General features: G+C 35.8%; 1 protein-coding gene across 1 annotated transcript in view; it reads right to left on the minus strand.

Moving 5' to 3' along the window:
* CSMD1 (CUB and Sushi multiple domains 1) overlaps positions 1 to 16,172 on the minus strand; it is a 1,203,024-nt gene that overhangs the window by 372,346 nt on the left and 814,506 nt on the right. The window contains exon 8 of the mRNA XM_086744017.1: positions 1,481 to 1,568. Within this exon, the coding sequence (XP_086600143.1) occupies positions 1,481 to 1,568 (88 nt within the window). The remainder of the gene's footprint in view (positions 1 to 1,480; positions 1,569 to 16,172) is intronic.

The raw sequence follows: 16,172 nt of genomic DNA on the forward strand, positions 1-16,172 counted from the left end.
TGGAAAAGGACATCACCTAATCCAATGCCCCACTCCATGCAAGTCCAATTGGAACAGAGGGCTCAGGGCCTTGTTCAGGTGAGCTGTGAATGCCTCCCTGGATGGAAATTCCACAAACTCTCTGGGAAACTTGCTCCAGTGTTTGACCATCTTCATAGTGAAAAGCATTTTTTTTTTTAAATGCTAATTCTCATTGTAATTTACCATGTCCCAACTTACATCCATTGCCTCTAGTCCTGTCACTGTCCACCTCTGAGAACGGTCTGGCTTTCTCTTCTCTACATTCTCTAGTTTAGTAGCTATAGACAGCTACAAGGTGCTTCAGATTCTTTTAAAGCTGAGCGAACTCAGAACTCTCAGCCTCTTCTTATATGTCACGAGCTCAGGCTCCCTCACCATCACAATCTGCTGAACTTACACTGGTATCTATAGTTAATGGAGTAAGAAAGGCCCCTTCAGGTGTGAATTCATGCTATCTTCCACTCAACATTTAGGCTATGGGGTTAATTCTTTCCAGAGATGCTTTTCTCTCTCCACTGAGAGTGATCCTAAATGCTGCCCTTAATTCTTCGAACTAAGTATTAGATTTGGAGGAATTCAGAAGAGGTATACTCTGCACCCTTTATGGCTATAAGGAGAGACTCAGGTGGAGGAGGGAAACTGATGCATACCTGCACAAATAGTAAAGTAAAATAATCTCAGAAATAACAGTTGAAGTATATAGGTATCCCTCAGATGAATACACACAGGCACTTTAACACAACTTGAGAATGACTTGTATTTTAGTATCCCATTTCTACATAGTCTTCTGCCAACTGATGTTTCTCTCCTCAATACATCAAGCATTAATAAAGATCTAGATAAAAACTACATTTATTTTCCTAAAGCAGCAGACCTTCTAGCCTATTTATTGAAAAGCTTATTTCACTTTGTTATTTTTTAAAACATATTTAACTGCTGACCAGTTGTTAATGAAATCATGACTTTGCATACAACTAATGGTCTTAATGTTGGAGTTATGAGATTTCAAACTCCTTTGAGGGTAAACAGAGAAAAACCCAAAAATAACTCAGAAATATAATAGGTTTAAAAATTATTTTTCCTACCATTTACACCCTAGCTTGGAAGAGCCTTGATTCAGGAGCCAGGTTTGATTAACTTGCCTCCTCTGGAGTTGCAGAGAACTTATACAGTGGGAAAACAGACAGTTCTCTCTGGTTCTTCTTTTGTGCTGTGCAGAAAATTCTGCCTTTCCTACACATGCAAGTTTAGTAAGTTCTAAAATTCCTATTTAAAATGCATTGATTTAAAAAAGAAACAAGCAACAACAATTCAAGATATGCAATGGACTGGAGCTATTTTGACAAAGACTTGACACATTTAAACTAGGGAAATAATATGTATCTGTAGTTGCACACTCTGTATACATGTAACAGGAAATACCTTATTTTTGGTCATATAAAAAAACCTAAATGCCTACCTGAAGTCAGAGCCCACCCTTTTCCCATTTTCTGGAGTTCCAGGATCAGGACATGTATCAGATGCAATTGCATCCCCACCCTGGGTCACTGCAAAGTAAAGGAAAAAAAAAAAAAATTAGACATGCGACTATAAAGATTATAATCTTCACTTTTTCCATACATGAACTTCCATAGCCTGAATTTAATCATATGCATATTCATATTTTTTCTTGAAACATTATAAATCATGACCAAAAAGAAGCCCCATATAATTGATTTCTCTGGTGTATTGTGGGGTTTTTTTTTTTTTGTTATGATAAAAAAACCCCATGTTTTTCTTCTGTTGGAAAATAAATTATTGATTTCCCATGGACAGGCATCTTTTTATGGATATTCTAGGATCCACGGCTTTTCTCAGACAGAGAAAACAACATTTTGTGAAGTCACTTTCTGAAATATAAACAAGACACCATTGTAAGCTTAAGATAGAATGAGAAAATAAAATCTCATTTAAGCTTCTGTCCATAATAAGACTTTAAATAGATAAAAGCCAAGAACTCAACTGTAATACAGAAATATTTTTATGAAGATACAAAATTACTCTTAAAAATGTAGAGAAAACTCCACTGAGCAATGCATTTGTAACAAGCTGAATATGTGCTCATGCAAATGAGGCTCAAAATCTCTATTTTGTACTTTATGGTAGGACTAGAAAGAGAAGGTATCCCATACTGTTCCATTCTTTTCATCTTCTGTTCTTTCTCCCTCCAGACTGTCAGATACTTGCATAACACTAGATTTATAAATATATAAAATTATAGTCCTTTCAAAACTCAGAACAATTTAAACACTCAATTTTTTTTTCTTATTTGTAAAAAGGTATTCAAGGTATACATGGAATTCAAAACAATTAATCATAAAGAAAAGACATAAACTAACAAAGCACAATGCTGTGAATATTCAGAAAATCTGAATATGTGTGTGCTTTCTGTACTGCACATATGCACATGTCTATCCATGCATAGTTACACTCCTCCTGTCTTTCTGTTTCCCTCACTGAAGAATCGAGGTAGCAGAAATTTGTAGATCAAATTTTTCACCATAAAGGATATTTGAGAAACCCTTAAGGACAGGGCAGAACATTCTTCCTGAATAAAAAAGTTAGTTGGAATATTTTATCTGCACAAAATAAATTACACAAGCCTGAGTGGATTACAGATGACAGCATTACAGCTAAAATGTGATGAGAGATTAGATGTAAAAAGTGACTGGTTTTCTCACACAGTGATATGCTTTCAAATTGAACACAGTGGCAAAAAGAGTTGTGACAAGCAGGATACATAAAATCAGATGGTAAGAGTTATAAATCTTTTTGTCTGTTTTGGCAGCATCAAGGACAATTAATTTATATAGAAATACAAAGTTTTACTAGAGAAAATTCAAAGAAAAAAACCTACATTACAGCACTACAAAAATATAACGAAGACAAAGCACTTGTAAGTATCAAAATGCTTAACCCGAGCATATGTTATTCTTAAAGTAGAGAAACTGCAACAATAACAGTATATTTCAGTATTTATCTACATTTTTTTCTATTTTAGCATTTTAAAGGATGCTTTAAAAATATAGGAAACAAAAAGAATCATCTCTTTCCTCATATCTTTTTAATACTATTTATTGTATTATATACTATTTGTCCCAGAAATCTTTCTTTAAACTAGGTAAAAAATTATCATGATAATCTCAGAAATGTTTTGGGAACACAATTAAAAATATGTTTTATTTTAAAATAATTTCCTGGTTAAAAAACAAAACAAAACAAAACAAAACAAAAACCCAAGCATGACTAAAAATCCAGTTCAGCCAGACAAAAGTATAGCATCTGGAATTCAACATCTTGAAAACATTCCAGACCAAGAGCTCAGTCCTGCTAATTTCACTACTATTACTTAGATTGATAAAGATTTTTGTGTGTGTGAATAAAGGCTTTCAGAAGTCTATGTTAGCTAGTAAATATGCATTTTATTCTGATGATTTATTCTTACAGTTTCTTGGGTAGTGTCAGCATTGAAACGCTGTTATAGTCAAAAACTGATCTTACTAGAAAAGCAGCCTGCTTGTACACTAATGTTCCTTGAAATAAATAATCTGCCTATTATCATTTCTTCTTTTTTTTTCAGAAAAAAAAAATCAAATATTTAACTTTTTTAGCACAGAAGTGTAGCTACGTTAGTGAAGGTGAGGTTCAATTTTGACTACTGAATCACCAAAACACGAGAATGAGCGATATGACTTGACGTATCACGTTTACTAATCTTGAACCTTATGGTAACAGGTAGAGAACACTGCATTTGCTATCATGTTTTAAGTACAAATACATTGCAGTGAAGCTACCTCCTTTTACAGACATACATACAAAATGTGTAAGTAAGTATTTTGGGAGGCAAGTAAATGTTGACAGAGACCTTACTCATAGCAAACAGTGAAGTGATCTCCTCGGATGGATGATGACCTTCTCAGCCACTACCTTTCTCTGTCAACATGCTCTCACACCAATATCAGGGAAAGCTGAATTGGGCAATTGTTTACCCAGAGAAATACTGTCTCTTGAACCAGAGCAGGTATCATATATCTGGAACTCGGCACATGCTCCTGGATGTCTACAGGCCTTGTTAAACACAGCACAGGTTTTAGCTTCTACTTTCTCCAATGAAGTGTCAAGTGTTTTTTAACAGATTGTGGTTGCATGACATGCTGTCATAACACAATAAATACAATTCCCTGTAAAAGAAGCCTGTCTGATTTTGTCTTTCTAGATGGGAAAAAAAAAAAAAATTCTCAGATTAGTGAAACTATTTATTTCCTTTAGTGGTTCAAGGATACCAGGGACTTTAGTCCATTTATGAATATATGTATATACTTTTTAAAAATATTTTTTTTAGCTCCAACATTTGTTATCATTCAGACTGAAAATAGATTAAAAGATGCCCAAGTGAATCCCTGTCAGACCTTTATCTTCCACTGTTTCAATACTGTCAGATTTCCCCTTTATCAATCGCTATGAAGTATTACCTACTGCTACTGAGATCCATAACATGTGGGAAGAGAAAGTATCATTTTTATTTGAGTGTCTCACTTCCAGAATATGTTTAAACCTTGCAGTCTCTTTCTGAAAGCATCTCTTAGACATATCATCTTCTGTTCATCCAGTCACATGCCCAATCTTTCACTATTTTATCTTTAAAGAAAAATACTTTTTTATGCCCTTAAATGATCCATGTCTTACCAATTTGTACTCCTTCAAAATTATACTGTATAAAATTTAAATTTACCTAGGATATAATAAAGTGTTCCATGCTTTTTGTATCTTTCTTCTGATTTTTCCTTCTTTATCATATCGAACTTAAATTGCTTATCTTTACTTTCAAAGGTCATTCATACACCATCTATATTTTAACTATCATCTCAGTTTTCATTTAAGAATTTTAAAATTTTAAAACAATGAACATATTAAGGAAAATGGAAGGTATTTTTCCTATATAAAGCTTGCAAAACTTAGAAATAAATACAAATTATGCAGAAACTTTCACACAACTCTGCACTAATTAGTAGCATTTATGTTAGAGCACTAACAATGTTACTCTGTATTGTGAATACAAACTAAACATTTATAAACCTCTATTTATAACAAATATATTTAGGACCAGCCTAAATAATCCTAGCCTCTCTCAGTATGTTCTTAGTACATTCCCAGTATACCCTCTCTGTTTTAAAAAGAAGTTTAAGAGAATGTAATCCTGGGAAATATCAAAGTAAGATATTGCTTTACGTAGATAAATCTTCACATTGTATCACAGTCACACACAGTTCTTCAGGGAACCATCAGCTAGAGAAAATCATAAAATCATAGAATCATAGAATGGTTAGGGTTGGAAGGGACCTTCAAAGGTCATCTAGTCCAACCCCCCTGCAAGGAGAAGGGACATCCCTGACTAGATCAGGTTGCTCAGAGCCTCATCCAACCTGGCCTTGAACATTTCCAGGGATGGGGCCTCCACCACCTCTCTGGACAACCTGTTCCAGTGTTCTATAACTCGCATCGTAAAAAATTTTTTCCTAATATCCAATCTAAATCTACCCCCCTCTATTTTAAAAACATTACCCCTAGTCCTATTGCAACAGGCCCTACTAAACAGCCTTGCCCCATCTTTCTTGTAGGCCCCCTTGAGGTTCTGGAAGACTGCTATCAGGTCTCCCCGGAGCCTCCTCTTCTGCAGGCTGAACAGCCCCAACTCTCTCAGCCTGTCCTCATAAGAGAGGTGCTCCAGCCCTTTTATCATCTTCGTGGCCCTCCTCTGGACCTTCTCCAACTGGTCCATGTCCTTCTTGTGTTGGGGGCTCCAGAAATGGACACAGTACTCCAGGTGGGGTCACACCAGGGCAGAGTAGAGGGGCAGAATCACCTCCCTCAACCTGATGGCCACGCTTCTCTTGATGCAGCCCAGGATGCGGTTGGCCTTCTGGGTTGCAAGGGCGCATTGCCGGCTCATGTTAAGCTTCTCATCCACCAGCACTCCCAAGTCCTTCTCCTCAGGGCTGCTCTCAATCCACTCTCCGCCCAGCCTGTATTTGTGCCTGGGATTGCCATGACCCAGGTGCAGGAACCTTGCACTTGGCCTGGTTGAACTTCATGAGGTTGGCACGGGCCCACCTCTCCAGCCTGTCAAGGTCCCTCTGGATGGCATCCCTCCCTTCCAGCGTGTTGATGGCACCACACACCTTGGTGTCATCATCAAACTTGCTGAGGGTGCACTCTATCCCACTGTCCGTGTGCCAGGCCCAGCACAGACCCCTGAGGGACACCACTCGTGACCAGTCTCCACATGGACATTAAGCCGTTGACCACCACTCTCTGAGTGCGGCCATCCAGCCAACTCCTTATCCACCGAGTGGTCCGTCCATCAAACCCATGTCTCTCCAGTTTAGAGAGAAGGATGTCATGCGGGACAGTGTCAAAAGCTTTGCACAAGTCCAGGTAGATGATGTCAGTTGCTCGTCCCTTGTCCACCGATGCCGTCACCCCGTCATAGAAGGCCACCAAATTGGTCAGGCACAATCCGCCCTGTGTGTGTTCCATGAGACTAACATCATAAAAAGTATCTGAAGTCACAGGATAGGGAGAACCATGAGAAAAGATTCTAGTCAGGTTGTTGGGTTTGTTTTTTTTTTTAAATATTAGTTACTGTAGAGTCTAACAGAACTATGCCTTTCTCCTTTTTTAACAGAGTGTTGGAGAACATCAAAGATGCTTCAACCAACAGACATGTCTTTAGTATAGAGACAGAGCATTCTCAGTGGATGCAATTTAACTCTGGAACGTCTCAACATGCCATGCTATTATATACTGCAAAACTTATGTATTCTCAGGCCTTTCTGCAGAAACACTTGAAGAAAAGCTGTGAGTTCATTAACATGATGGACAACTTTTCAGTCTCTACGGTTAAGACAGGTGACTTAAATTTCTATTTGATAAAAATATATATTCTTTCTCTACTGACAGAATGAATGAACATGATTTCTTCCATTTTCTCAGTTAGGATTATGCAGCCTAGAGTCTCCATAGCTTTGGAAGTCATCTTTATTGTTAAACTTGGTATATAACTTAGTAAGAACAGAATTCCTTTAAGATTTCACATGTTCTGATTCTAACACAATAGTACAGCAGAAAGACTGGCAGCAATTGTAAACAGAAATCAGAATTTTTAAAGTTGTAATCATAATAATAAACAATTAGTAGATACATTAACATCCTAATTTAGCTCAGCATTTGGGAAGTGTTTAGCTTTAATCAAGGAACAATATTAGGCAGGAAGAAGGGACAGCACAATATACGTTTTATGCAGCAAGAAAAGTAATGTGAGATCTCCCTTGTTATAATATTGATTCTACACCAGGCAAGCTGCCCTGCTTTAGATGCATTTGGAATCTGAATACACATTAATGATCTACTAATGTTCATGTAAAGCTGTAATGAAATGCTTTGAAAGGCTGGACTTTGAAGCAAAAAATTATTATGTATAGATGCATTATACTGCATTTCTTTCTTCAGGAGCCATTAGGTTAGTAGCAAATATTTGATGTTCATACAAGCTGTCACATCTACAATTTTATACTTAACAAGTTTTGGCAGGCTGTTTGGCCATTTACTCATTCTCCTAGTGATATTGCCAACCTATAGAAAGGTTCTGGATTTAAAAAAAAACACAAAACAAAAAAAAAAAAAAACCACAAACAAACCAAAACCATAAACCCAGGAACAATCATTCCTTCAATTACTTGTTTTGAATATTTTTTAAATTAAACCAAAAATTGCAAGAATCACCTACAAGGCGGCCTTGTCAAATTCTGCATGGAGGCTAGAGAAAAGGCCCTAAAATTCACTATGGAAAGATACAATAAGAAACGGCAGTTTTTCTAGAGCAGACTGACAAGTTTGTAAACTGAACAAGACTTTACAATGAATTAATACTTTATCTCTCTATTATGATGAAAATAAAAGCTGACATATGTAAATGTCAGCCTCTTTCTAGCCAAGTCACATATAAGTGCAATGACACTATCAATAAGACAAGATATTAGATGCACTAATTAATAATGTATTAGAGCCACATTTTGATTATTCATTTAGCTCCTTAGATTTCCAGTTATTTACTTTTTAATTTTTGAAAAGGTTGATTCATAAAAAAAAAAAAAATCTAGCTGTTTTAGACATAATTTTGGTAATGAAAAAAATATGCTTCAAAAGTAAATCCAAAATATTTCAATTATTTTTATCAAGTGTACTAGAAATTATTTGTTTCACATAGCGATGAATAATGTGGTCTCTGGAAAAGAAAAAATATATATATGCTTAATGTCTTGATATGACAAAATATAGAGAAAAGGTATAAAAGACTATAATGCTATAACAGGACTGAATGCACAGGGGTTGGTTTAATTTAGAAAGTTGAAATTAATGAATAAAAAGAAAGATTTTAGAGCACAAAAGCTTCAATCCAAAAATACATTGACAGGCAGAATTAATTGAATGAGATTTTCTACAATAAGTTTTGCTGCATTTGCTCTAAAATGTCAGTTACCCTTATCCTGAGCATAATTTCAAGCTTTCAAACTTTTTTACTTATCCAGAGCAAAATAAAACTGTGAATTTGAGAGTAATTGTAATGGTCAGACTGCATATACAGCAGAAGGTCTTTTTTGTTTGCAAAGGTATTTATTAGGAGACCTGTCATGTGTTGCACTTCTTAGCAGCACATAAGATTTAGCCATTTCAAGATAGTCTCTTACTGTAAATAACAGGGTAGCAAGTTAGGATCATGATTAAACTTGCTTATAAACAATGTCATCAAATCATCTGCATTAGATTTTATTTTTAAAACTATGATGGAGTCAGAAAAGGACAAACAAGTTTGTTTTACAGGAAAATGCAAACTGCAGGGACATGGATCTGATGGATGGACCACTCGGTGCATAAGGAATTGGCTGGATGGTCAAATTCAAAGAATTGAGGTCAACAGCTCGATGTCCAGCTGGAGACCAGTGACGAGTGGTGTTCCTCAGGGACTGCTATCGGGCTTGGCCCTGTTTAACATCTTTGTCAGTGACATGGACAGTGCGATTGTGTGCACCCTCAGCAAGTTCGCCGACGACGCCAAGCTCTGTGGTGCCATCGACACGCTGGAAGGGAGGGATGCCATCCAGAGGGACCTTGACAGGCTGGAGAGGTGGGCCCGCGTGAACCTCATGAAGTTCAACAAGGTTAAGTGCAAGGTCCTGTACATGGGTTGTGGCAATCCCAAGCACAGATACGGGCTGGGTGGTGAAAGAATTGAGAGCAGCCCTGAGGAGAGGGACATGAGGGTGTTGATTGGTGAAACACTCAACATGAGCCAGCAATGTGTGCTTACAGCACAGAAAGCCAACTGTATCCTAGGCTGCATTAAAAGAAGTGTGTTCAGTAGGTTTAAGGAGGTGATTCTCCTCCTCTACTATGCTCTCGTGAGACTCTACCTGGAGAACTGCATCCAGCTCTGGAGCCCCCAATGTAAGAAGAAGAAGGGTATGTGGAAGTATATGCTTAGTAACAGACAATGACTTATAATTAAATAATGTCAAAGATGTGACAGAAAATACAGACTTCAGTAAAAATAATAGCTGCAACCAGTGACAAAAAAAAATGTATTTCAACTAGACAATGATATTTAAAGAGTGCTATATAATATTTTCCACACAATTTCATCCAGGCTTTTAAAAGACAGAAAAACTACTTTTAGCAAAATGATTTGATGGTCCATACACTTCATCATAGGCTTTAAGTAACTCCTTCAGTAGAAATAGAATAATATAGATCTGTTACAGACAACAGAAATAAACCTGCAAGAAACTTATTCTAATTCAGAAGTGATAGATTACTGAAACCCAGAAAGTTGGAGAGAGATCAAAGAGAAGGAAGGACAGGCAATGAAAGTTTTGAAGTTCAACAATGTAACTACTTTCAAGAAGCTAGTTCAAACTCCTTTTTCCTTAATTCACCTATGAATTTAGTATGATGTTTACATACTGTTGAACATGAAAATACAGTCATGTTGACACCAGATTACACAAGCACATAAGGCCATTCCAGGCAGTTATACAAGGAGAAACTGTTATCCAAAACCTGCTCAAGTGAATCTGGGCCCGGAACACTCCTACAGATGGCATTGTGTTTGTTCAAAATTAGTAACAAATCTTCCAAAGTATTGTTCTATTAATTCAGCAAGCCATAGATAGCTGCCAGATTTCATTTAAAACTGAGTTATCCAATGTTTCTCACTATAAGGGTATTCTAGCTTTGAAAAATTGTAAGAAACATTCAACCACGCCTCTTGCTTTAAAAAGTGAGATTAAAAAAATATTCATTTCTGCAACAGAAACTATAAAAAAACATATCATTTTCACATGCTAAAGATAATTCTTTTAGGATTATATTTTTTTTTATAAGCCCTAGCACCTTCACACATTGAGAAATCATCATTCCACTGTATTGCAACTGTCAACACTTAGTTAAAATACCGTATCTCTGCAGTTTACCAATATATTTATGGCACTCCTTTCTCCAGGAGCTGGGGATTTCTAGCAGTAGTCTTATACCTTCTATAATCAGAATAGCTGCTATGCCCTATTTATCCTCGTTATTCCTTAGTGACCACAAGGCCTGAGAATAGATTGCCTTTACACAAACAGTCGATTCTGAGAGTGAATCAGCAGTTAAAAAAAAAAAGGAAAATAAAAGGTTTTTCTCCCTTCGTTTTGTTCTGTTTGGGTTTCCCAAGGGAATTTGAACAATTCTCCTTTGCATCCACCTCTATTTCCAGCAGCTCAATATAAGTTTTATTCCAGCTTAATGAAGCAATTTAAAGCTCAGTAGATGCACAACTTTCAGTCAGTCTAGGAGCTTATTAGTCCAGCTTTTCTTGAAGTTGTGAAGACCTTGCTCACTCATATTAAAATTTGTTTTTATATTTACTTCTAGATTGATACAACAATTTAAATAAATATATTTTCTCATAACTAAGAAATTTCACATCTTAGAACTGTGAGGAGAAATTGTCAAATATTTACCTTTTTAGTGTAATTAAAGATTTGGATTTTAGCCATTAAAATACTACTTAAAGGGTAGAGGTGAAAGGATCAATACTACTTTTATCAGTAAGTTATAATTTAAATATATTTTCCCTATGAAATATATTAAGAACTGGAATTTATTCTATTTCCCCCATTTCTGTGGGGGAATTTCTACATGTCACACAAAAGCTACAAGTCAGAATTAGATGCATTCACTTTATATGCTTTTCAGGGGGCTGGTTTAGGTCTTCCACAATGCATAGGAATCATGTAAGGCTCCTGAGATACTGTTTGACTCATTAAAGATAAAGCTGTATCATGAAATATGGAAATTCGTTTTATAATTGCAACCACCAGATTTTCACAGGTGTTGAATCCATCAGACCCCAGGAACAGATGACGGAGCTTGCAAAATCCAGGCCGAACATACTAAAAGCATATACCTAATTTCCTTCAACTGATGGTCCACACACAGTAAGCTACTATTGCCAACAAGTGCTGTTAAGTGAGAGAAAACCCCAATAGGTCTAAAAAGCTGAAATTTTCCAGTGAGTGAAGTTTCCTCACCAATGATTCAATACAGTTCCACCAGAAGGAATATGTAAGTTTATATTATGCTTGTTTTTAGTTAAAGAATTGACACCATAAACTGTAGTAAGAGTGCCTTAAGATTGCAAAATCTATCACTCATTAAGACTTGCCTGAACTGAATCTATCCATGCCTGAAAATGTACAAATCTATTTTTGTCTTTTCATTTTAATTTATGATTTATGGAAGATACCAATTTAAAAATATTGTTCCTTCATTAATCCTGATACTTAAATAATGATCTATATCATGTATTTATATTGCTCAAAGTCATGAGGCGAAGACAGAGAAGAAGCTATCTGACATCACTGCATAATAACTACATTGTGATGTCTTTGTGGCTTACTTGCAGTAAAATTATTTAGTGCTCAACTACAGTCAAGAAAACTATTAAGTCCTTATAACATTAAGGACATTAAAATAAAAATATTGTAAGCTCCTTAGCCATTAGTTTTCACATTGTACTTTGGATTCCAGTTTTATTTCATGACTGACTGCAGCTAATGACATTTTTGCACCAATTGCAAAGAACAAACTTTGACTGCAAAATATTTCCTTCTAATCACGAGAAAGTATTTTGCTTTCTTAGCATTATATAATACTCATACACAAGGAAATGGAAAAACATGACCTCAGTGAAGTCAACAGATAAAATATCAGTAATGATAGGGGGTACAGGATTTTATCTGACAGGCCACTGATTAAAAAAAATCTTTAAAAAATAAATACATTACCATTTATTTTTCACACCATATGACAGGAAGGGAAAGCAAAAATTTGACATGAAAATGAAATTACTATTATACATTTGTCCTTTGCACATCACAAAATAAGCTATGTATAAGGCTTAAACACATAGCTCAGAGTAAACAGAGTTGTTGCTTTTTCCAGCACCACTTCATTCAGAAATGTAGGAGATACAGTAATTTACTTTGATATGACAGAGCTGATGAAGAGTCAGCAGTAAAGAGCAATTTTATGGGTTATCCAGAAGCACTTTTTTCAAAAGAAATAAACCTAGCATGTTGTTTTGTCTCAGTGGCTTAGAAGTTTGGAAAATTCAATTTTTCACCAGCATCAGGTTATAAACTCACCCTACAATGCTATTTACTTGTAAATATACTGCCACTTTATAACATGTTTTATTGATTCACAAGGCACTCTTTTTCTTTCACTTTAAAAAATAGCTATCTAGCATCTAACTGAGCACTGCCATTTGTGCAATAATCCTGAAGGTGACTATAAATTTTAATGTTTTATATCGATAAATGTTAAAATGACTGTGTTTAAATAAAATTCTCATTTACTTAATTAATTATTTAATAAACATTTGGCAACCAATGCATTACCTGCTTTCTTAGTCTAGAAACTGATACTAAATTTTTGGTTGGCTTTTCAGAGTAAAATGTTTAGCATTGTGTAACAAATCTGAAGAGGTAACAAAACAACCATGGGCATATTGTATTGACAATCTCACGTTTCAATATAAGCTTCAGGATTTTGCATTGAATTTATATATATTAGTTCACTGTCCAAGGTTTGCAGAATTTAATCAAATAGGCTCTGACTTTGACAAAGAACTTATAATTAGAAAATAACTGCTAACTATGAGATAGTCTACCAAGGTGGACCTCTTTATATAGAAAATAAGATAAACTGATGCATAAAAATTCAGTTCTCTGCCCTTCCTCTGACATTTTTTGTGACTTTGAGTAAGACACTTAAGACCACATCTTAAGTGAAACCTAGATAGAACATGGAAGCTTGTGACCAGAACTATTCATGAAGTATCCTGTTAAGCTGCTCTCTAAAGCTGGAGCCATTTAAATTGTGAGAGGTCTTCACTTTCTGCCTACTTTCATCCAACTTAATAGCTGCAGTTTTGTACTTTCCAAGAAATGACACCTAACAGTCTTCTTGAGAGGACTAAGCATTGTTCTATCTTTTTATCACAGTTAAATCAGATGAGCTCAGAATACCTCTATCTTACTACCAATAAAATTGAATTTATCATAATCTAAGAAACATACCAGCTGATGATTTTCTTCAGAAATGCAGCTTAGAAATTAGAACATTCTCAAAAACAAAACAAAACAATTCAAATACTTTGTCTAGCTTAGATAATTCATGTTAATGTCTTTAGTTTCCTGCATAATACCCAGGTCATAAAACTACTGGTACATCAGTGTGGATAGTTTTCTCCCCTTCCCTCTTGTTGAAATTAAAACATTTGGGAGCAGAGGGGGAAGTTGTTTGGGTCAGAGAAAAAAACAATTCATAAGAATGGGTATGGTTGTGTAACATGACAAAGACACTCAGTGCAAGAAATGAATTTCAGAACTTCACTAAATGATCTTATGAGTAATTTTAGGGGAGGAGCATTGTTACCTCAAATCAGTTCTGGAATGAAAAGTGTATTTGTCATCCTGGAAAGAAAAAATTAAAGATATTGTCTCCAAATGGATCAAACTGCCTCTTCTACATGGAACAGAAGATTCAATTACTATTTTCATAATTTCTGAAGAGCTGAACATGTCATACTGTTACACAAAGTAAAAATATGGAGCACAGTTGGAGTGAGACTAGTCACTCAGGCTGCTAACTATTCTGAATATCTTATTTGTCTATGATGTTGAATACACTGCCAAATGTTAAATCAAATGAAGAGCAAGACCAAAAAGCAAGGTACTGGGCCAGGAATAAGAAACTAGCAGAGATTGAGCATGTCTGTAAATGACTGGGATTTTCAGGAAAGAGGATAAACCCATGCATCAAGGTCAGCATAAGGAGTTTTCATAGGCAAGAGTGGCAAAGACTGCAGCTTGTTGAAGGTTTTTATATTGTGCTTAATAGGTGACTCAACTGAACTAAATTGAATGACAGAGCAAGAGTAAACACAACATTGCAAGTTCAGAATCTTGTTCAGAGTTGGATAAAATTTCTATGGCCACTGACCTCACCTGTTCTTTTAAATTCACTCTAACTCACCACTCACAGTTGATTATTTTGAATTTTTGTATTATTGTTGTTTTATTCTCTTTAGAGAATCTGTTGGCTCACTGGAGGATTGTCCTGGTTCTGGCTAGAATAGAATTAATTTTCACTTGCACTGGGAGAGGAGTTGGAGCTGATGGCACCTGTGGCTGGAGGACACACCTAGGATAGTTTACTAATTAACCAACAGCTGGGATAGTTTACCTAAATTAGCCAAAGGGCTATTCCATAGAATCATAGAATCATAGAATGGTTAGGATTGGAAGGGACCTTCAAAGGTCATCTAGTCCAATCTCTCTGCAAGGAGCAGGGACATCTCTGACTAGATCAGGTTGCTCAGAGTCTCATCCAGCCTGGCCTTGAATGTTTCCAGGGATGGAGCATCCACCACCTTTCTGGGCAACCCCTTCCAGTGCTCTACAACCCTCATTGTAAAAAAAAATTTTCCTAATATCTAATCTAAATCTACCTCCCTCTACTTTAAAACCATTACTCCTTGTCCTGTCACAACAGGCCCTACAGAATAGTCTCTCCCCATCTTTCTTGTAGGCCCCGTTGCGGTACTGGAAGACTGCTATAAGGTCTCCCCAGAGCCTCCTCTTTTCCAGGCTGAACCATGTGATATCATGCTCAATATACAAAGTGAAAATGTTGGGGGTGGTGTGTGTGGGAAATCAGTGATGTTTTAGTTGCTGAGTGGGGCTAAATCATAACAAGGACCTAGAAGAACCTATAAGGATTATATTTATATATTTTTAATTACAAAATAGTGCATACTAGCTGCAATTTGCTTTGCTGTTCATCCAAGAGAAAGTGAACAAAACTATGGTTTACAGATGGTCAAATAGCTTTTCTCCTCATCAGTGAGGTGGGTGTTTTTAATTCTTTTCCCCTATTTGTTTAAGTATTTCTGGATGCTGATAGACAATGTTTTTTCCAGTTCTTACAAATATGCTATATTTCTAACAGCTACAGTGAACAAGCTTAGAAGGGAAAACTGCCAATGACCTAGATTATAGAAAGAATAAAGGAGTAGGAGTTGCTTTTCTTTTTGGGAACCTGCTGAGGGAAACAATATTCTAACATCGAAAGAAAAAAAATAAGAGTAGTTCTCTACGTTGGTATATAGCAAGTTTAGTGGTTATGATCACGGTGACATACAGGTAATGTGAGGGTAACAGTAGAACTGAATTTTAGTCTATATCTGAAACAGTATGATCATTAACTCTTCAGTCTTTTTCCTGATTATGTTTATGGATGAAATTGACTGAAGCAGATACAAGATCTGTCATTTGCTCTACTGACCTCAAAATAATAATCATATTATAATAATAAACATTTATTAATAGATTCAGTTTCTTACTGACCCCTTCTATCTCCCAGTTCAAGTGGAAAAGAGACGAGACCTTCCAAAGACATAAAATAAATAGAACAAACCTGTTAATTTTAAACATCTCATTTCTATC

Source organism: Chlamydotis macqueenii, chromosome 3, assembly GCF_036417535.1.
Source record: "Chlamydotis macqueenii isolate bChlMac1 chromosome 3, bChlMac1.mat, whole genome shotgun sequence".
Classification (NCBI taxonomy): domain Eukaryota; kingdom Metazoa; phylum Chordata; class Aves; order Otidiformes; family Otididae; genus Chlamydotis; species Chlamydotis macqueenii.